General features: G+C 48.9%; 1 protein-coding gene across 1 annotated transcript in view; it reads left to right on the top strand.

Moving 5' to 3' along the window:
* Positions 1-15,061, top strand: part of LOC103802476 (glutamate receptor ionotropic, kainate 4-like) — a gene marked incomplete at its 5' end in the record, with an annotated part of 45,064 nt that extends 30,003 nt beyond the window's left edge. Inside the window, 7 exon segments of the mRNA XM_009074956.1 lie at positions 3,066-3,175; positions 5,359-5,532; positions 5,929-6,094; positions 8,598-8,823; positions 10,575-10,703; positions 13,864-13,982; positions 14,696-15,061. Coding sequence (XP_009073204.1) covers positions 3,066-3,175; positions 5,359-5,532; positions 5,929-6,094; positions 8,598-8,823; positions 10,575-10,703; positions 13,864-13,982; positions 14,696-15,061 — 1,290 coding nt within the window.
* Between the last annotated feature and the right edge of the window lie 5,287 nt (positions 15,062-20,348).

Below are 20,348 nucleotides of genomic sequence, written 5' to 3'. Positions count from 1 at the left end.
TGTAGCTGAAAAGAACCAGAACTACTACTACTGTAGAGTCACAGGAGAGATTCATTGCCAAGTTGGAGCCTTAAAGCTTCCAACGCAATTTCCTTAATGAGCCTAATTTATGGACAAAGTGCCCCAGAAACATGGAGAAGACATCAAGGTCTTAACTGCAAGAAGGATTTTGGTTACAGGAGCATCACACATGGCAACCTCAGCTGAGGCACTGCCAGTGCCTGGGAGTTTGCTGTCAGGGAGGGATAAGATGCCTGGAATGATTGATCTGTTCAAGGAGCTCCAGTTTGCTCAGGGAGAACACCCAGGGCCCTTCTCACCTTGCAGGTTCTTATTGCTTCATGTCATTCTTGAGTGTGTAAACACCTGGAGAAAAGAAAAGTCAGCTGAGCCAGTTTATTGAGGGAACCAGGGGCCTGGGGGACATCCAGCAGAGCCATGCAGGACCTAAAGAGAGAAGCTTTGGCTTCCTGTTGGCATGGAGAGGTTCATGATCCTCTGGATGGGACCAGCAGGATGAGGGAAGGGAGTACTCTCTGCAGCCACCAGAGCTGGGAGGTGGTGTCACCTCTCCAAAGTAGTGAGAGGAGCTCCAGCAAGGTGAGCAAAGAATGTTGGTGGAAATGGGAGTCCCTGTGGGATGCTGGGGGTGCAGTTTCCAGCAGGGTCTCTGGCTCTGAAAGCTCTTGGCTGGGATGCAGATGCTGGAGAAGCAGGACACAGCAGCAATTGAGCAAAAAATAGGGAAAGGGCAGTAGAAGAATGTAAATCTTTCACTGTTTGTACCTCATCTGCTCATACCAAGCACAGCAAGATAACCTGGTATGGAAGAGAGATTTTTTTCTGAGATAGACTCTGGAATCAGACCCAGGAGAATGTGGAGCTTTGCTTGGGAAGTGACATGAAGTTACTCTGAGAATGGATGGTCTGAACCACTGACTTTTAACTCATTTATTTATCTGTTAAAAGGCTTAATAAACCAGATTGGGAGGGACCATAAAGGTCATCTAGTTCCAACCCTCTCACCATGGGGAGGGAAGCTCAAACTCATCCTGTCCTTAAGGAAACAGGGCTAGGATGTGATGGATATGATGGATCTTTACTTCATGCAGGGCAGAGTTTGCTGTAGAAGGTTCCTGAGATGTTCCAGTCCCAGCTGGTGACTGGAGCTGAGGATCTCACTCTCTCCTGAGCTATTTTTAGTAGCGAAAGATTTTTGTGCAACAACTGTTGCCTTTTCTAGCAACAGCTAAGCCTCCAGAAGAACTTCCAAGACCTTGTGAAATTCAGGTTATGCATAAGATTAGGAGCACTTCAGTAGTAAAACAGTGGGGTTTGATGGGAAGGGAGTTTAAAGTGTTGGTGTAAGCCTGGGGAAGGGAAAAATTCACCACTTTTGGATTAAGCACAGCTCTACAATACCAGACTGGGGGTCTGGCAGTTTTATTATCAGCTAGGATTAGTTGATGTGGTGCCACAGACAGGCAGGTAAGGCAGTGAATTAGGGGAAAAAACAAAGCCTCTGTGTGTCAGAGCTGATCTTTTAGTGTAGAGTGAGCAATACAGAGCAGAGCAGTGCTGGGAAGTGGCTGCTGCTCTGAGCAAACAGAGAGAGACGTTTTCAGCACACAATTGCCAGGAAGAAACACACTGACTGCCTGGCCAAGATGTGATAAAAGGCTGTTCCCACTCTGCCTTTACAGTAAAAGCCTTCACAGAGCTCTGACTCGTGGAAAGCTTCCCAGTTGCAGGTGCCTGGGGAGGCTGGGGAGGTGTTTTAGTGATGCTAGGACTGACTTTGTGCTTTGGGGCAAAAGATAAAAGCTCCTGGGAGCTAAGGGCTGTGTGCCCTTGTCCCCCACAGTGAGTTGGGTGTGCTTGGAGGTAACACAGAGACTGTTTTTTCCACCCTGGGCACACTCAGAGTTGCTGCCTGTGCAAAGCTGGTGGTGGTGGAAGGAAAAATACACTCCCCAAAAATGGGAAGTGTTTAGCTTTTGAGCAACTTCTCCTAGGAATTAATCCTCCCTTTGCACAAGTTTTGCTGCATTTGACAGGATTTCAGTGGTGACAACGTAAAATACTTTGAGAAGAGATCAACCTGGTTTTTTTTCTAGTCTTATTTTTCAAGGAAAGGTGGTTTTGCTGTGGAAAAAAAAAAAAAAACCAACAAAAAACCAGGAAATTCTGACGCATCCTGGAGATAAAAATATCCTGTTCCCTGAGATAAAAGTAATAATTTCATTGAGGTTTTGTAAAGAAGAAACATTTCAAGGCCGAAGAAAGAGAAGCAAAAGTATTGAAAACATCTGTGTTTTTCTTTTTCTGTGCTCAAATGGTTCCTATTCACCCCTGAGCTCAGGTGTGCTCTGCCAGGGAGCTGTTTTTTGGGGGGACAAGAACCACAGAATCATCCAGGTTGGAGGAGACCTCTAAGATCATCAAGTCCAACCATTAATCTGTCACTGCTGTAGCCCCTAAACCATATCCTTCAGTGCCTCTTAACCTCTTAAACATCTCCAGTGACTTGACTCCACCACCTTCCCTGGGCAATATTTCAGTGTCTGAACACCATGAGGTTCTCTGAGCCTCTTCTCTAGGCTACCCCAACTCCCTCAGCCCTTCCTCTTGGGTCATGTTTTCTAGACTTTTTATGAGTTTTGGTTGGGGGGATCCCCCTCAGAGGTGAGGGGTGCAGTGTACCCTACCATGGGGAGGGCAAAACGCTGTGTTTGTCTTGATTTTTCTCTCCATTCACCTCTTTCTGCCTGGAGGAGCAGAAGTGGATGAGGTTTGGAGAGGAATAGACTCGAGAGCTAAATCCAAGCAGGAAGATGCTGCAGGGCTCAGTTGCTGTGTTGCTGTCACCTCTTTCCCCTGCAAGGCTTTTTCCAAAGCTACATTTATTCCTCTTCTCCTCTTTATTCCTTTCCTGCTGCTCCCCTTTCTCCCACTGATCTCCTTTCTGCTGCTCCCATCCTCTTGTGCCAGGTGGGCATTTCAGCATGGACTATTCAACTTGTACAAACACCATCAGATCCAACTCCTTTGTGTTTCCTTTCCAGGGCCGCAAACCTGGCTACTTCTCCTTCCTGGATCCCTTTTCTCCTGGCGTCTGGCTCTTCATGCTGCTCGCCTACCTGGCTGTCAGCTGTGTCCTGTTCCTGGTGGCTCGGTAATGTGGCTGCGGTGCCATCTAGCGTCTCTCTCCCACACCCATGGGGGGGACAAGTGCTGAGAGGTTGGCCAGGGGGACACAGGGACACCCACAACCCCCAGGACACCAGTATGGACTGGGCAGCATTGGGGCAGAAGCATCTTAGCTTCCCTGCCAGGTGGAGACTGAGGTTTCATCACCTAGTCCCCATGCAGCAATGGGTATGGAAGCCTGGGATGGCTGTTGGAATGAGTGGGAGAGGTGTTGTGCCATGATTTGGGATGTGCTTGGCTACAGCTGGTGCCCAGGTGTGCATGGGAAGGGTGGGAGAAGGGTTAGGAGTAGCGTTGATGCTGCTCCCTATAGATGCAGGAAGGGTGGGAGAAGGGTTAGGAGTAGTGTTGATGCTGCTCCCTACAGATGCTATTTGCACCGGATAATCCAACCTTGTCCTCAGTGGGACAGAGGCTGAAAGGAACCCACAAATCCATTCTGGTTGGCCATTAGAACAGCTCCCCAGGGCAGTGGTCACAGCACCAAGCCTGGCAGAGCTCAAGAAACACTTGGACAATGCTCTCAGGCACATGGTGTGACTCTCAGGGATGTCCTGTGCAAGGCCAAGAGTTGGACTCGATGATCCTCATGGGTCCAAATTCCACAAGTGATGTTTGGCCCTGGACAACCCAGAGTGTAGAGAGCAAGAAAGTTCCTTAATACCTTCCAACAGCCTCTCAGTTTGCCATGCAGAGCCTCACTTGGCAGCTCTCACTTCCATTCCCCTATGACTAATTTAAATCAGTCTTAAAATACATCGCTGAGCACTTGTCTGCAGTGTGTCTCCCATCCAAGCCCAAGGTCTGTGCTCCATTGCTGTTTTCCCTGACCTCCTAACAAACTGCTTATGGTTGGTGGCATAGATGGGGTTTTGCAGACAGAGTTGACCTGTGTGCTGGTGTACCAAAGATGTGTTCAGAGCTTGAGAGCTCTTTCGGGACACTCCTAATACCCAATTCTCATTACACAAATTGGAACTGTGCTGTCACTTAGTCCCTTAGCATGGCTAAAGTTGTCATCCTGACAGAGCTTTAACGGCTTCTTGGAATGCTGTTACAGCCTCAGAAACACAGCTCTGAAGAAACTGGTGAATAATGCAGCCTGATGCTCTCTGCAGACTGAGAGCTGGTGCCTCTTTAGCCCCTTCCTCATGTTTCGAACATGAACCTCCAAAAATGTGCCTTTACCTAGCCTCCCACTGGAGTTGGAGGTCTGGCTGCTGCTGCTCTCTGCCTTGCTCAGCAGTGAGGAGCTCTTGACCCTGTGGATTGCACAGACTCTCTCAGAGCAGTGGGTTTTACTGCCAGTGCTTGATCCACCATGGAAAGTCTGCAGGAAATCACCTCCTCCTCCTTGGCATGGCAGTGAGGTAGGAGATGCAGGAGCAAAAATAAACCCCTCATCTTGGTTAAACACGGTGTGAGCTGGCAGAGCCCTGCAGCTGTTTTGGCAGGAGCTCCAAAATGACCTTGCCAGACCCCAGCTTTGTTAACCATAGCAATATAATGAATTGCAGCAGAGGAATGAGAAGACTTTCTTAGCAACCAGGGAACTGAGGAGTGGAAACAGCAAAAAATAGAGAGCTAGGATACAGTCACTTCAGTGACAGGCTGTCAGCTATTTCACATTCCCACCTCTGTCCTGTCCCTGAAGTATGTGATGCTTTGAAACAGCAGCACTTTTTTCCCAGCTGGGGTGATCAGACCTTCTCAGAGCAACTATTTGCACCAATACAGTTATTTTTCTGGATGGTGTCATGCAGTCAGGTCTCACACTCTTCTCTTTTGAACATCCCATCAATGCAGGAAAAACAACCCAAGATGTTTGATTCAATTTCCCATCAAGTCTGTGCACACCTGGAGTTATTGCTGTGGTGTGAATTTGCACACAAGGCTGCAGCCTATGCCCAAGATTCTCAGCAAAGCCTCTCAAAGTTCTTGCAAATCTTTACAAGATTCTGAGTCTTAGAGCAAACATTTCACACAGCTCTGAGCCCTGGGCATCAACTAACAGCAAAGTGTTTCCTCCTCAGAAAACTCTGCCTCCAGGAGAGATAGAGCTTCATAGCTTTTCCTTCTCTTTGCTTCTCTCCAAAGTGTCCCATTTCCCAGTGAATTACCTGAGCTGCTTGTTTCTTGTCATTTTAGGTTGACACCATACGAGTGGTACAGCCCCCACCCCTGCTCCCAAGGTCGATGCAATCTTCTTGTCAACCAGTACTCCCTGGGCAACAGCCTGTGGTTCCCAGTTGGGGGGTTCATGCAACAAGGCTCCACCATTGCCCCCCAGGCACTGTCCACACGCTGTGTCAGTGGAGTCTGGTAAGGAGATCTTCAGGAAGGCTTCTCTGGGGGTCTTTTCTGGGCAGAAGTGGCTGGAGAAGGAATTTCGTTTAATTTCAGCTCTTCCATTTTCCAGGGAGGTTGGTGGAGTCACCATCCCTGGAGGTGTTCAAAGAATGACTGGACGTGCTCTGGACTAGTTGACAAGGTGGTGATGGGTCACAGGTTGGACTCGATGGTCTTGAAGGTTTCTTTTAGGAGTTACAGCAGTGAGAGGTTAACAGTTGGACTTGATGATCGTAGAGGTCTCTTCCAACCTTGATGTTTCTATGAGGTCTTTTCCAGCCTAAATGATTCTGTGATTCTGAGAGGTGGAGGGTGGGAATGGAGAGCAAGGAAACCTCAGGTCACCTTCTCCACTTCTCTTTTCCCTAGGTGGGCATTCACCTTGATCATCATCTCCTCCTACACGGCCAACCTGGCAGCGTTCCTCACCGTGCAGCGCATGGACGTCCCCATCGAGTCTGTAGATGACTTGGCTGACCAGACAGCCATCGAGTATGGCACCATTCATGGAGGCTCCAGCATGACCTTCTTCCAAGTAAACCCCATTCCCTGGCTAAGTGGGGCAGGGGCTGCACCCTTCAGTCACACTGGAGTGTCACCCCAGCTGGTTGTGCCTGTTTCATTCTGGTTTTTGGCACAGAGGAGACCTCTGGAGAGACCCTTCCCTGCTTGGAGTAGCCTCATAGTGGGGGATGAATGGGGTGAATGGTGGAGGACAGGGAAGGAAATTTGACAGGGAAGTCAAATTTCCATAGGTCTCGGTGTGTTGTCGGTGGCACTGCAAATAAATAAGCCGAGTGTATGCAAACTTATGTGGGCCATTTAGCCCAGTTTAATTTTGCTCTTCCCTGCTCTATTCAGAAGGGAAAGAAATGAGTGAATCTTTTCTGCAGTGCTCTGAATGCACAAAGAACTGCTTGAGGATTATTTATTTATTACTTGTTGAAATTCCAAAAGGAGAGAAAACGCTGCTCACTTTTTCTTTTCCCCCCTCTGAGCCTGAACTGAATTTGGAAGCCTGAGAAATCTCTGGAGTGAGCCTGAGCTTTACAGCCCAACTTTAAGCTCCTCAGGGGTTTGGCAAAAAGCTACTTTTAAGCCAAATGTTACATCTAAAATGAGCTGAACAGAGCCCAAGTGGCTAAGGTGGTTGTCTGTGAGGAGCTTGTTTAAGGAAGGCTTTCAAGCTTAAACTCCTGACTGTGGCTTTGCTCTGCCTGGTGGGTGCTGGAATCCTTGGGCTGATGAGAGAGGAAATGAGGAAGATATCTTCTTGTGCCATTTGCAATGCTTTAAGCCATGTTGGGATCCATTTGGTGTGAGGATGGTGGGGCAAAGAAGGATTATACAGGCTTGGATGAGGCTGTCTGCATCACCCCTCCCTTCCTCACTGCGTTGGATGTTTCTCCACTGCTGAAGCACCTTGTCTTGTAACCTGTCCTGGTAGCATTTCCCCTGATACTAACACACAGGTTTAAGGTTGAAAAGTGCAGTGAATCGGGAACAAACACCTTCCCTGCTCATCTGTCTCTTGCCCAAGTGACTGCACCCAGAGGACAGAGCTGGACAGATGAGGACAGGAACTAGGTCAGCAGCAGAATCCCTGAGGCTCTCCAGCATTGCTTGCCAGCCACGGAAAAATGAGCCCTTGACAGTGTGAAGCTCCTCATGCAGACCAGAGTGTGTTTATATTCAGTCTTTGTACAAGCAGGTTTCACTCTTTGCTCAGTACAAGCAAGAGAGATTAACTAGAGTTGGCTTTGTCTTGATCAAACCAAGGTTGGCTCCACCACCAGAGTCTGAGGATTTTGGGGCTGGTTGAGCTTTAGTTTGTTGTAATCAATTAAGAGATTCCAGTTCTCTTGAAGTGCTTTGGCCTCACAAGGGGGTGAAGTGACATCTGGAGCAACAAACACCAAAGAGCTGGTGCTGCCCCAGCCCTCAGTGCCCTCCTTGGGGTGCTGGTGTCTGGCTCTGACACTGCAGAGCTGTTAGGACAAGGTTCCAATGACAGTCAGCAGACTGTGAGCTCTACAGGGAATATTTGGTGGCTTAAATCAGCCAAGCATGAGTTATTCCTTCTGCCTTTTTCTGTGAGGTTTTGATACACTGATACAGAGACTATGACTGTTTCTAAAATGGAGTTTACACAAAGAGCTTTGCCAGAACCTGTTGGAGTTAGGTGTTCATTTCATGCCCAGGTTTGCCAGAACCTGTTGGAGTTAGGTGTCCATTTCATGCCCAAATTTGCCAACAAAGTCTCAAATCCACCAAGGTATCAGGGCCTCTAAAACTCATAGAAATCACTGAAGGTTGGGCCTCTAAATCTTCTGCAGCCCAGAAAGCCAACTGAATCCTGGGCTGCATCCAAGGGAGTGTGGCAGTGGGTCAAGGGAGGTGATTCTCCCTCTCTGCTCTCATGACCACCTGGAATACTGCACACAGTTCTGGTGTCCTCAACATAAGAAGGACATGGAACTGTTGGAGCAAATCTGAGGAGGACACAGAGTTGGTAAGAGGACTGGAGCATCTCCTTTATGAAGACAGACTGAGGAAGCTGGGGCTGTTCAGAGGAGGTGGAGACCTCATAGCAACCTTCCAGCATCTGAAGGGGCTTCGGGGAAGCTGGAGAGGAACTCTTGCTTAGGAACTGCAGTGATAGGACAAGGGGCAGTGGGTTCAAATCGAAGGAAGGGAAATTTAGGCAAGATATTAGGAATAAGTTTTTTCTGTGAGGGTGGTGAGACACTGGCACAGGTTGCCCAGGGAGGCTGTGGCTGCTCCAACCCTGGCAGTGTTCACAGCCAGGTTGGATGAGCCTTGAGCAACCTGCTCTGGTGGGAGGTGTCCCTGCCCAGGGCAGGGGGTTGAAGTTGGATGATCTCTAAGCTTCATTCCAACCCCTAAAATTCTCTGACTCTCAATCAGGCACCAAATCTTCGACTCCTCTCCCTGTTGTTGCCTTTTCATCTCATTTAGGCTTTCATTTACAGCAAGAACCTCCTCCTTTAGCCACGATTTCCTCCTTCCTCCTGCAGAACTCTCGTTACCAGACCTACCAGAGGATGTGGAACTACATGTACTCCAAGCAGCCCAGCGTCTTCGTGAAGAGCACGGAGGAAGGGATCGCGCGCGTGCTGAACTCCAACTACGCCTTCCTGCTCGAGTCCACCATGAACGAGTATTACCGTCAGCGCAATTGCAACCTCACGCAGGTCGGGGGCCTTCTGGACACCAAGGGCTACGGGATTGGCATGCCCGTCGGTAGGCAGTGAAGACAAATTCTAGTCCTTCTCAGCTGTCGGCAGAGGAGCGAAGCGTTTGCGAGGCTGAACCTGCTCTCCGGCCAACCTCGCGTCTCACAGCTCTGCCCAGGGTCGTTTCCTTTCCTCAGGGGGAATATTCATCTCACTGGAGATGCTCCAGGTGCTCAGAGCTAGGTGGAGGAGACCCTGCTCAGGTTCAGAGCCATGTGACACGCGACTGCGGCTCTTTAAATAATTCATGTGCGAGATGTCTTGAAATTGCTGCTTGTTTTCTGCATACCTGCTCTTTGCTGACTGTTTCCCTCTCCAACCAGTGTTTGTGCATCGTTTTTGTGCTCCTTGTTTTAATCCCACAAGTGCTGTGAAAGTAATGCTACTGCAACTCGGGTAGTTTTTTTAGCACAAGTTCCTTAACAGCTGCTTGAAACTCCAGGACAGAGAATTGGGCGATTCAGTGGCTATCTCAGCTAATAATCAGGTCTAACAAACGCAAGGGTTTTGTCTTTCAAATGCGAGAGCTTAGCGAGAGAACATCATCCCCCAGGGCAGCACGGAAAAAGGATGTAGTAGTTGTTATTCCAAGCGATCCCCTGATCTTTTGGCCAGTCTGGCAGGCTCGGGAAGCCTCGTCCTGACCTTTAAGCACTGGCACTTAGCAAGACAAAGTTGAGGTGGATTACATAAGGCTCATCACACAAACAGTCACTCTGGTTTAGCTAACATGCGTAAGCTTGTAAAGTCACAGCAACCCGATCGGGAGTACAAACCTCTATTTTCAGGGCTAAATTTGTTCTGACATTGTCTTGTTAAACAGTGAAACTGTAGCAGATAAGAAGAGCAGAAAGCTGCTCGCTGGGACAATAGTGCAGAGTTACCAGGAGAATCACAGTGTTTCCCACGGCCCTTCTGGAGGATCTCTGGTGGCTGCAGTAGAGCTCAGAATCATGAGAATGTCCTGAGCTGGAAGGGACTCACAAGGATCTTCTAAGTCCAACTCCTGTCCTGGACAGGACAGCCCTAAGAATCTCATCATGTGCCTGAGAGTGTTGTCCAAACACTCCTGGAGCTCTGTCAGCCTTGGGGCTGTGACCACTGCCCTGAGGAGCTGTTCAGTGCCCAAACACCTCTGGGGGAAGAACCTTTTCCTAGTATCTAACCTGAACTTCCCCTCACACAACTTCATGCCATTCCCTTGGATCCTGTCACTGGTCACCAGAGAGGAGGAGAGATCAGCACGTGCCCCTCCACTTTCCCTTGTGAGGAAGCTATTGAGTGACCTCCTCTACCATAAACTCATGAGCTTGCATGTAGGCTGAACATGCTGCTGTTGCAGTGCACCAAGAGTTGGACTTGGATGATCCTTGGGGTCTCTTCCAACTCAGGATATTCTATTTTGTGACCAGTTTGAGGGAGAGGTTGGAGTGGAATGACAAGAGAGGGATCTCCTGGCCTGGAGAAGCAGCAGTGTGATATTGCCCAGGCCTGTTCATACCTTGACCCTGCAGCCAAAGCTCCCCATGAAATGGATGACCTTAAGTGGTCTCTGTGTGTGTCTTGTTGAAGAGGCAACATTACCTTCTGCAAGTGACATTAACCAGGTGACAGTCCCAGCTTTCCATGGCTTCCATGGACTGACATCCCCTCCAAACCACTCGGAGATGAGCTGTTGTAGCTGGGCACACTGGTGGGATGAGTGGGGAGGAAGGCTGGCCGAGGTGCTGCCCTACCACGTCCCTCTTGCTGTTGTAGGCTCCGTGTTCCGCGACGAGTTCGACTTGGCCATTCTCCAGCTGCAGGAGAACAACCGCCTGGAAATCCTCAAGCGCAAATGGTGGGAAGGAGGGAAGTGCCCCAAAGAGGAGGACCACAGAGCCAAAGGTAAGCCATGCCACACCCTGCTAGTGTGCCAAAAGGACCAGGCAGTGGAAGCATCCTTGAAGCAGTGCAAGGATGAACATCACAGAATCAGGTTGGAAGGACCACAATGGGGCATCTGGTCCCACCTCCCTGCTCCAGCAGGAAGGTGTCTAGACAGATCTTGAATATCTCCAGTGAGGGAGATTCCACAGCCTCTCTGGACAACCTGCTCAGTGAAGTTCTTCTTCATATTCAGGTGGAACTTGCTGTGCATCAGTTATTGCCCATTGCCTCTTGTTTTATGGATTTTCACAAGTGAGTAGAGTTTGGCTCCATCACTTTGGTACTTCCCATTCATGTACTTGAATACATTCATGAGATCCCTCTCAGTCATCTCTTCTGAAGGTTGAACAGCCCCAACTCCCTCAACCTTTCCTCATAAGTGAGGTGCTCCAGTCCCTTAAGCTTCTTCATTGCCCTCCACTGGACCTGCTCTAGGAGCTCCATGTCCCTCTGGCACTGAGGAACCTGTCAGCACACGAGGCTTTCTGCCTAAGAATTCCTTTTTCCCCTTCTTTTGACCTGCTATTCCTTCCCTCACAATTCAAGGAGAAAGCCAAACAGCTCTGCTGTGCCTCATGCTGTGTGTTTTTGCCTGGGGCACAGATAGCAGGAACAACCAAAATGACAAATATTGGAGGCATATGGAGGGTAAATTAGCTTCTAATGAATGTCTGGGAAAATGGATGGCTGAAGGGATCAGACCAAAATCCTGGGTTCCTTCGATGGAGATGGATCTCCACCACAGGCCTGCTGGTTAATGGCTCCAAGTGAAAGTGTCTTTGAAACAGCCAGGGGAAGGGACACAAGGACTTTATTAGTACATCTGTAAACTGAGGAGCAAATTCTTTTGGGTAATGCTATGCAAATTACCATAAAAGCTACCACATTAGGCTGATGTCCCAGCATGAGAGTACTTGCCAGCTGAACACAGTTGCTGCATTTTTTGGTCTTGGCAGTCACCCTTTCCTCAGCAAGTGTTTTCTGGGAGGCCAGCAGGTCCCCCAGTTAAAAGGACAGTCTTCTGACCTTTGTGAGCGCAGAGACAGAGAGCCAAAGTGGGGATGTGGGAGCTCTTTTGGGTTTTTTGACCTTGCAGTAGGTGTGTGTGTCTGTGCAGTTCGTGGATGGGACCTCCCAAGGCTGTGAGTTGATGAACAGTGTTGTGCTACTGTCAGGCCAAGCTATTAATCTCAAGGCTGAAGGTGTTGGCCCAGTGTAAGACATCAGGTTAGCACTATTGAAGAAGTTATTTTGAAGGCAAGCAGGCAAATGGGAGACTTTTCCTCCCTGGACTGTGCAGAAAGCAGCTCTGAAGCAGAATCTAGGCTCTGGGCTGTTTTGAGGTGGCTTTGGAAGGGGATCAGCTGGGAAGTTTGACTGTTTCTGGCACTACCTGGTGTGTTCTGTGAGCCTGGACATGTTTTTCTGCTGGTTTGTTCCCTCTGTCGTAGCTCACTTCTTCAGTCTGGGAAATTGGGAAGGCTGTAGCCTGCTGGAGTGTGTATATGGAGGAAGGAAATACATCTGGGTGAGCTTGGGTGTCTGAGGTGGTACCCAGGTAGGATGGAAAGGTGTAGGGAGAGATCTTTATCCTTTATCTTGGGTCCAAGTTGTGCTTACAAGCTGTTTTCTGCCTTGCAATTGCTGTCTTAGTGGAAGCATCTCTGCAAAGGGCTGATTTACAGAGTCACTAGATTGCTCTGGAGGCAGTGCCAAAAGGATGACGGAGGAGGAGAGAGAAATGTGACCTCCTAAGCTTTAGAACAAACCAGGTCAGCGATTTACAAGGATTTTGGTGAGATTTTATGTCTAAAAGCCACAACGAGATTAAGTCAATAAATCATTGATTCTTACACTTTGATTTAATGCTACAGAAAGGAGAGGAAGATTTTTATAGATGTTCTGGTTGAGTAATGGCCTCATACAGTCACCCCAGTGCAGAGCACCACATGCTTTTTAGTAATCAATCCAATCAGGGCCTTGGTCCACTTGAGTTCCAAAGCCAACACGCACAGGAAGGAAGAGCCATATCCTGGAGAATATGTGCTGAGGCCAGCACTGCTCCCTGGCTCCTCTCATGGTCCTGCAGGGCCACAGGGAGGCACAGCTTGTGATGGGAAGTGAAGTGACAGCATTGGCACACAGAAAGTTCAGTCCAGGTCCTTGAGGGCTGAGTTTTCCTTCCAGCTGGTGAACTTGATGCAGTACAAGTTGGGTAGTCGTGGTAGTCATCCCATTGCACTTGAGTTGTCCAAGGGAGGTGACATGAGTCACCCCATGGGAAGGAGCTGTTTCCTCCTCATAGCATCATAGAATCAAAATCATCAAGGTTGGAAGAGACCTTAGAGATCATCAAGTCCAACTGTCCACATAGTTACCACTGTGACCCCTAAACCACATCCTCCAGCACCAGATCCAGACACCTCTTAAACACCTCCAGGGATGGTGACTCTACCACCTCCCTGGACAGTCTGTTCCAATGCCTGAAAATGGGCCCAGAGTGCTGAGGGGGAGAACACCCAACCCATAACCAAGGAGACCCCACTTGGTCACCCTAGAGTGTGCAACAGCGTTGGGTCCTGGTCTTGTTTGGAGCCTCTCCTTGCTACTGCAATACAAGCAGCTGTAATCATTTCCCTCAGCACTTTGTAGTGCAATCAAAGGATCTTTTTTTGGTGCCAGCTTTCTTTAAAGCCTTTTCCTGTCTTCATCTCTGTTTCTTTCACACCCTTTCTCATCTTCCTTTGCGAAGTTCAAAGCCACTGGAGCTGGGTGAATAATTTGCAGGGATTAATGTGCCCGATTGATCTCGCATTTTTCCCCTCCTGTTTTCAGTTTGTCCACAAATTGCTTTGTGCTTCCCTCCAATGTACTTGCTGTTTATCTGCAAAATCATCATTTCTGAGAAGGCATCTTCGATCCTGCAGTTATTGCAAGTCATTCACTTTGCCATCTGAGTCATGAGGGAGCTATTAATAGGACAGTGCTGGCTCTGGGGTTTTGAGCCCTGGCTGGGTATCTGCAATGCCAAGGAAACAGCAAAAACTTGGGATTTATGGACAGTGATACTTGCAATTTATGTCATCTCTGCACATTGTCCTTTCTGCTTTGTTTTTAGGCCTGGGAATGGAGAATATTGGTGGAATCTTCGTGGTGCTCATCTGTGGCTTAATCGTAGCAATTTTTATGGCAATGCTGGAATTTTTGTGGAGTCTTCGGCACTCTGAGCAGTCAGAGGTAGGACCCGAAAGTGTCCTGAGGGGGATAAGGTGTGTTTATTGCTATCAGCAGAGTGCTCTGGAGCAAGCCATGCATCCAGGCTGAAAAGCATTCCCAGCCCCATGAGCAGGTTTGGTCCTTTGGGCAGGGTCTAAACTCAATGCATTTCTCATGCACTTCTACTAAGATTGAGGCTGTAGAGATGCTCCAAGGGCTTTCAAGGATGTGTACAACATCCAGGCACCTTTCCTGGAGGTGAGATCTTAGGATTTCTACCTGCAGTAGGTTTGGGTGTTGTGTTGATATGGAGATCCAGAACACAGAAGGGTCTGTAATGAGAGGCAGAATCTGTTAGGTTAAACCAAATGCAAATGTCCAAGAGTTGGTGTTGGCACCAAGACCATAACAATTTGGCATCAGAATCACATCATGGAATCTTAGAATGGTTTGTGTTGGAAGGGACCTTAAAGAACATCTAGTTCCACCCCTGCTATGGTCAGGGACACCTTCCACCAGCCCAGGTTGCTCCAAGCCCCATCCAACCTGGCCAGGGATGGAACAGCCACAACTTCTCTGGGCAACCTGTGCCAGTGCTTCAGCACCTCACAGGGAAGAATTCCTTCCTAATACCTAACCTAAACCTCCCAAACTCATCCCTGCAGCCCCCAGAGCTGACACAGCACTGTGTAGCTCATACCTGTGAGCAGTAAACCTCACGCCTCCCTTCCTAGGTGTCAGTGTGCCAAGAGATGGTGTCGGAGCTGCGCAACATCATTCTGTGCAAGGACAGTTTCCACCCTCGTCGGAGGCGAGGGGGGATGGTACGGACTCGCCCCGTTCTCCCCGAGGAGCGCCGAGCCCGCAGCACAACCACGCTCAGCAATGGCAAACTGTGCAGCGGGGGAGAGCCAGACCCCCTGGCACAAAGACTGGCACAAGAGGCTGCCCTGGTGGCCCGAGGCTGCACACACATCCGCGTGTGCCCCGAGTGCCGCAGGTTCCAGGGTCTCCGGGCGCGGCCGTCGGCAGGGTCACCCGCGCGAAGCGAAGAGAGCTTGGAGTGGGAGAAGACCACCAATAGCAGCGAGCCCGAGTAACACTGGGACTGGGGGTGTCGGGGTGGGCTGAGAGGGTCCTGTTCCATTTTACAGAACATGGACTTGTATAATTATGTCAACTTGTTTTTAAATTAAGAGCAGTTTCCCAGCTTCTCCAGAGCAAGGTGGACCTTTGGGCTGATGTGTAGGCCGGGAGGGTTGGCTGTGGTTGTGGTGGCCAAGTGGCTTGCTGAAGCCTGATGTGGCAAGGAGTGAGGTCCTCAGGCTGGTCAGGCTCCAGAAGTTGTCCCCATGCCACTGAGGTGGGTAACTGGTGTAGCCTCCAGCAGTTGTCCCCATACCACCAAGGTGGGATGTAGTGGGTAACTGGTGTAGCCTCCAGTGGTTGTCCCCATACCACCAAGGTGGGATGTGATGGGTAACTGGTGTAGCCTCCAGTGGTTGTCTCCATACCACCAAGGTGGGATGTAGTGGGTAACTGGTGTAGCAGATATTGCCCACCCAAGGGCAAGAGTAGTTCTTGGACCTTCTCCACCCCAGGTCAGGAGAAAGGATGCTGGTGCCATCTCCCCATCACACAGACTTACCAGGGGTTATTCTCAAAGGGAGGGGGGAGGGAGTTTTTCTTTGCCATGGAAAAGGGATGGGAAGGGAGGAGTCATCATTTTGTTTTGGTTTCATTTGGGTAGTCAGGACCTAAGTCTCCAAGGCACCAGGTTTCTGGTGCTGAACTCTTCTTCCTTTGCAGAGTGTGGCAGGTGGGCTGAAGGAGGAAGGGAAGACAGGGATGGGACACACTCCCCATGAGAAGCAGCGTTTGCTGAAAGTCCATCTGAGGAGTTGTTAAAATCACACATATCTATTTAAATATATCTATACCTAGATATATCTACTGAAATGCCAAAAAACCAACCAACGACCACAGTGAACTCAAAGAGGCCTTGCAACGCCTGGAATTTCAGGGGTTCTGTGTCTTGTTTCGTTCTGGGGTTACCTTTTGCTTCTTTTCCTTTCTGTTTTGGGGATGGGGGTGGGGGAGCCTTTTGAGGAAGGTGAGGTGGGAGTGGGGAGCTCTGGGGGAGGCTGCCCTTGCCCACCAGTGCTGGGATGTGGTGGTGTTGGTACCCCCAAAGCTCTGCACCCTCCCAAGTGACTCTGAGCTCTGCCCCAGGCTCATGAGCTCCCCATGTCCACGACCCACAGAGCACCCTCAGTTTTGAGGGTGACTTACAGCCCATGTCCAGCAGTGACGATGCCACACAGCGTTTGAGACAAACCATTAGCCCAGGATCTCATGTAAGGAAAATATTTACTTCCCTAGTAACAGCAGCAACTCACCCTCTGCTTGGTACAGACATGGGAGTGACACTGGTGAATTTACTTTTCTGATTGAAAAACAAATTCTATGCAATTTCTGATTGTAAAAGGAAAGAGATGACAATGAAGAGGGGCAGGGGAGATAAAGCCTTGAGTGAAGGTACATCCTGTTCTTGAATTGTTTTCTTTTCTTTTTGTCTTGAATGTACTGAAATAAAAGATGTCCTTGTATAATCATGCTTTTTTTTTTTTTTTTTTTTCTCTCTTTCCTTCCCTTGTCCACAGTCAGAAAAGTTGTGAGGCAGTTTGAGGCTCATCTGACCAGGGAGAACTCAGCAACTGAAAGGGAAGAGGTGCTTTGGCTGCTGCAGGTTTCTGCTGCCTGAGTGTGTCCACACCTGTGTTGCTGTTATCTGTAGCTGAATGGAAACAGGAGGAAAAAAAAGCAAAGGTCAATAAAAGAAAGCCCAAACACCAGGTGATAAGGAGGGAAAGAACCCAGGACTAACAGCAGTGAGGCTGCCCAGCAGGGCAGGTTTCCATGTGCTGTGGACCATGGCAGGAACAGCCTCTCCAGACCTGCTGGTTGGAGACTGTTGACCAGGAGCTGAAGGTCAGGTACAGCAGATCCAATCCAGGAACCTGTGTCCAGCAGGTGTCTCTGAGGAGGATGTGCAGGGAATGGGGTGTGATGTTATGGTGATGGGAACATTAGGGTGGTCGTGTTGTTTCCAGCAGGGTGTCAAAGGAAGCTCTCACCCAGTGGCAGTAAAACATGCAACGAGGAGGAGAGGAGCTTGGTACACATATGAGATGTTCATAGAGGTCCTTTTTGCCTTACATATCTCTAAATCCACAGGATGTTCCTCTCTCCCTGACTAAACAGAGTGGGGAGATAAGGTAAGACTTCACCAGAGCCCTGGAATCCTGTGCTGTGGGCTCAGAAATCCTCAGCTGAGGTAAGCCAAGAAAACTCCAACCCCTGCACTCTGCAAGGAGCTTTCAAAGTCCTGACAGCAACAGCAGAGACATCTGAGTGTGTCTGTGTTGTGCTTAAAGGCCGACACGTTTTCCCAAGCAGCAGAATATATTCATCAAAAAGGAGCAGCTTTTTAAAATTTATTTACAGATTAGCAGAAGAAAAGGCTCCATGAATCATTTATCAGAGCTGAGGTTTTGGGTTTTTTTCACTGCTCCTCCTCAGTGAATAAAGAGAAACCTTGACAGAGCCAGACATTCTTCTGCCTCTCCAAAGACCTTGCAGTCATCTGCTCAGACAGGGGATGTCAAGGAAAAGAAATGATAAGAAAACACCTGATTTCTCAGTGTCTTTGCCTTGTCTCATCTGTTAGCTTGCTCCACCCCCATGGTGTTTTAAGTCTGGGTCTGTATCTTAAGGAGATTTGTTTCATGCCCCTCTTGCCCTCTCCTCTTTTTCTAATGCTCAGAGGGTTAGCACTCAGAGCAGAAATGGCCCTCAGAAGAGGAGGATAAAAGCTGCTGTCATTTAGATCCCTTTTCTAATGTCTCTATGCCCTGTGTTTGCTGCTCACTGCTAAATACTCCCAGGTTCCACACTGGAGGGAGCAGACAGCATTATACATGTGCCTGGCTCTGTGCTCATATACATCTGTGCGCCCAGATGGGTTTACAGCTCACGTTTTCCCCCCTCTCCCCATTTCCCTCTCTCCTCTTAGACACCATTGTGGGGGTTCTTTTTGCTCAGCCAGTCCCAATGCTAATGCAGTTCAAGATCTGGAGTGGTTTGCCATGCAAAAGGCACTTTCCCAGTATTGCTGTCTCCTGATAAAACCACGAGTAATTCTAGTAAGATATCTCTGCAAATTCCACCGGGAGCCAAAGATTAGATCAATTAAAATGTAATACTTTGCTTTTTTTTTTCTCCCCCCTCCTTCTAACTGTTTTGTTGGAGCCTCCTGCTGCCCTCTCTGCTCAGTGGGGCTGAGGGCTCAGGTCTCTCCCTGTGGTCACTGCCCTGGCTCAGTCCACAGAGGTCTGGCAGGTTCCTGACTAAAAGGCCTGGAATCTCTCCTCGTGCACTAAACCCCATGTTTATGTTGTTTTTCCAGGCAGTTCCATTTTCACCTAATGATAAAAAGCTGTTTTCTCCCCGGAGGGTGCATGGGTGAAGGTTTTAACGAGAGGCTTGGACTGGCCTGGGGACAGTTACTGAGCTTAGTGGTGTCCAGAAAACAGGGAAGGGTCGTTGTGTGAGCACAAGAGCCTCCAGGACTTTGGGAAGAGAGACTGAGCCCTCAGTGGTCCTGAGGCAGGAATCATTTTAACCCTTTCAGATCCACAGACATCTCTTACTTCTGCCCTGCCAAGTCCTCTGCTCTCTTGGAACCCTAAGTGCCTCACCAGGTGAGTGACCCTAAAGGTGGAGGAAGAGGCAAAGGGAATACAGATCATTTTGTTTTGCTTCTATTGCAGAGATCCTGAGTTACAGAAAGGACTTGGAAAGGGGTGTGAGTCCCAGCAGTCATATGTGAGCTGGTGGAGGTCCCTCCAGCTCTGGGAATTGCAGCTGTGGGCACAGGGTGACTGGGGTGGACACAGGGATGTGGGGAACTGGTTTGGATGGTTCTTGGGTGATGATTCTGAATGGTAAAGACATCACTTGGGAAAAGGAAGGCACCTGTGGGTGAGGTCTGTGTGTGGTGGAGGAGGTCTGATCACTGGTGTCTTAGGCAAAGAAGCAAAGATGGTTTGGGGTGAAGCTGCCCACAATTTGGCTGTGAAAAAGCTGCCATGAGTGATCAAAGCCTCCTCATCAGCTCATTCAACTTACCTCTGAAAAGTACCTGCAAAATAGGTGTTTTTCTCTTCTCCTTCACTTGTACACCTAGTGAAGGTGATGAAATTTCTTGCAGTGGCTTTGGCTAGAGGGGAAAATTGCCCATCAGGAGGAGAGTGAGACACCACTCCAGAGCAAGTGACCTAGAGGCACACATTGGAGGCAGAATCAGGTCAGTGAACTGCAAACTGCCATCAGAAACTGTAAAAAGTAAGTCTGGGCTCACATGTGACCCTTGCAAGTCTGCTAAGTACCTAAGAGTGAGGGAACAGCACATTTGCCTGAAGTGAGGAGCTGCAGCTTGAACAGAGGTAGCAGAGAAACAACTCAGCATGCCCAAACTGCTTGTGGAACAGAGGATAAAGCACCCACAGTTCCAGAAACCCCATCAGAGCCTGATGGCCACTAACTGATTGAAAATACAGAGCTGAACTCTTCTGGGTACAAAGTAGCTCTGATGAATTCAGTATAAAGAGGCTCCTCTGGAACTCGATCCCACACTGGGAAAATCAGCCCTGTATCAACTGCATGGGACAATGGGCAGGTTTATGCATCCTTCTGGGAGGGTTTTTTCCCCTCCAAGGGGGAATCTGCTATGCTTCACCTGAGTTTTTAGGCTGATTCGTGGCAGGACTGCAACATTTCATCCCAGAAAGCATTCCAGCAGGCAGATGAGGATCAGCAGCTGTCTGGGGGGGACATGTGGCAGTCCATCACCAGCACAAAGGGCCACACAGCAGCAGCTCCCCGAGAGCTCTGCCGAGGCCAAAGCAGCAGGAAAATGAAGGAAGCTTAATTAACAAAGGCTTTCTCCTCTGCTGTGTTTAGGTCTGCAGTTATCAGTGTAGCTGGCAGTTCTCAAAGACTGAAATGACAGTAGTTGGCTGTAAAAGAGATAACTGTCAGATTAGCTGGGACATATCTCCACTGAGGTTTTCTATATCATACCTATCTTGAAGCATCTCCATGTATCAAAGGGACTAGTTGGCCATTTGCCTCTACAAAGTACCTTTTGCAACGTGATAAATAAGGTTCTGTTACAATGGAAAGACCTAACATTTCTTGTTGCTTGACTCAGCCTGTTTTGGAATAGTATTTTTGAGTGCTTTGATCACTATGTGGAGACTGACTCTTTCTGTTGGTTTTGGTGTTTCATGTACTGAGTGGAGGGTGAAAGGGGGAGAAAATGTC

The sequence above is a fragment of the Acanthisitta chloris genome, unplaced genomic scaffold (assembly GCF_000695815.1).
Source record: "Acanthisitta chloris isolate BGI_N310 unplaced genomic scaffold, ASM69581v1 scaffold13045, whole genome shotgun sequence".
Classification (NCBI taxonomy): domain Eukaryota; kingdom Metazoa; phylum Chordata; class Aves; order Passeriformes; family Acanthisittidae; genus Acanthisitta; species Acanthisitta chloris.
The sequence above is the reverse complement of the archived record's forward strand: the minus strand, read 5'-3'. Positions and strand labels throughout refer to the sequence as shown.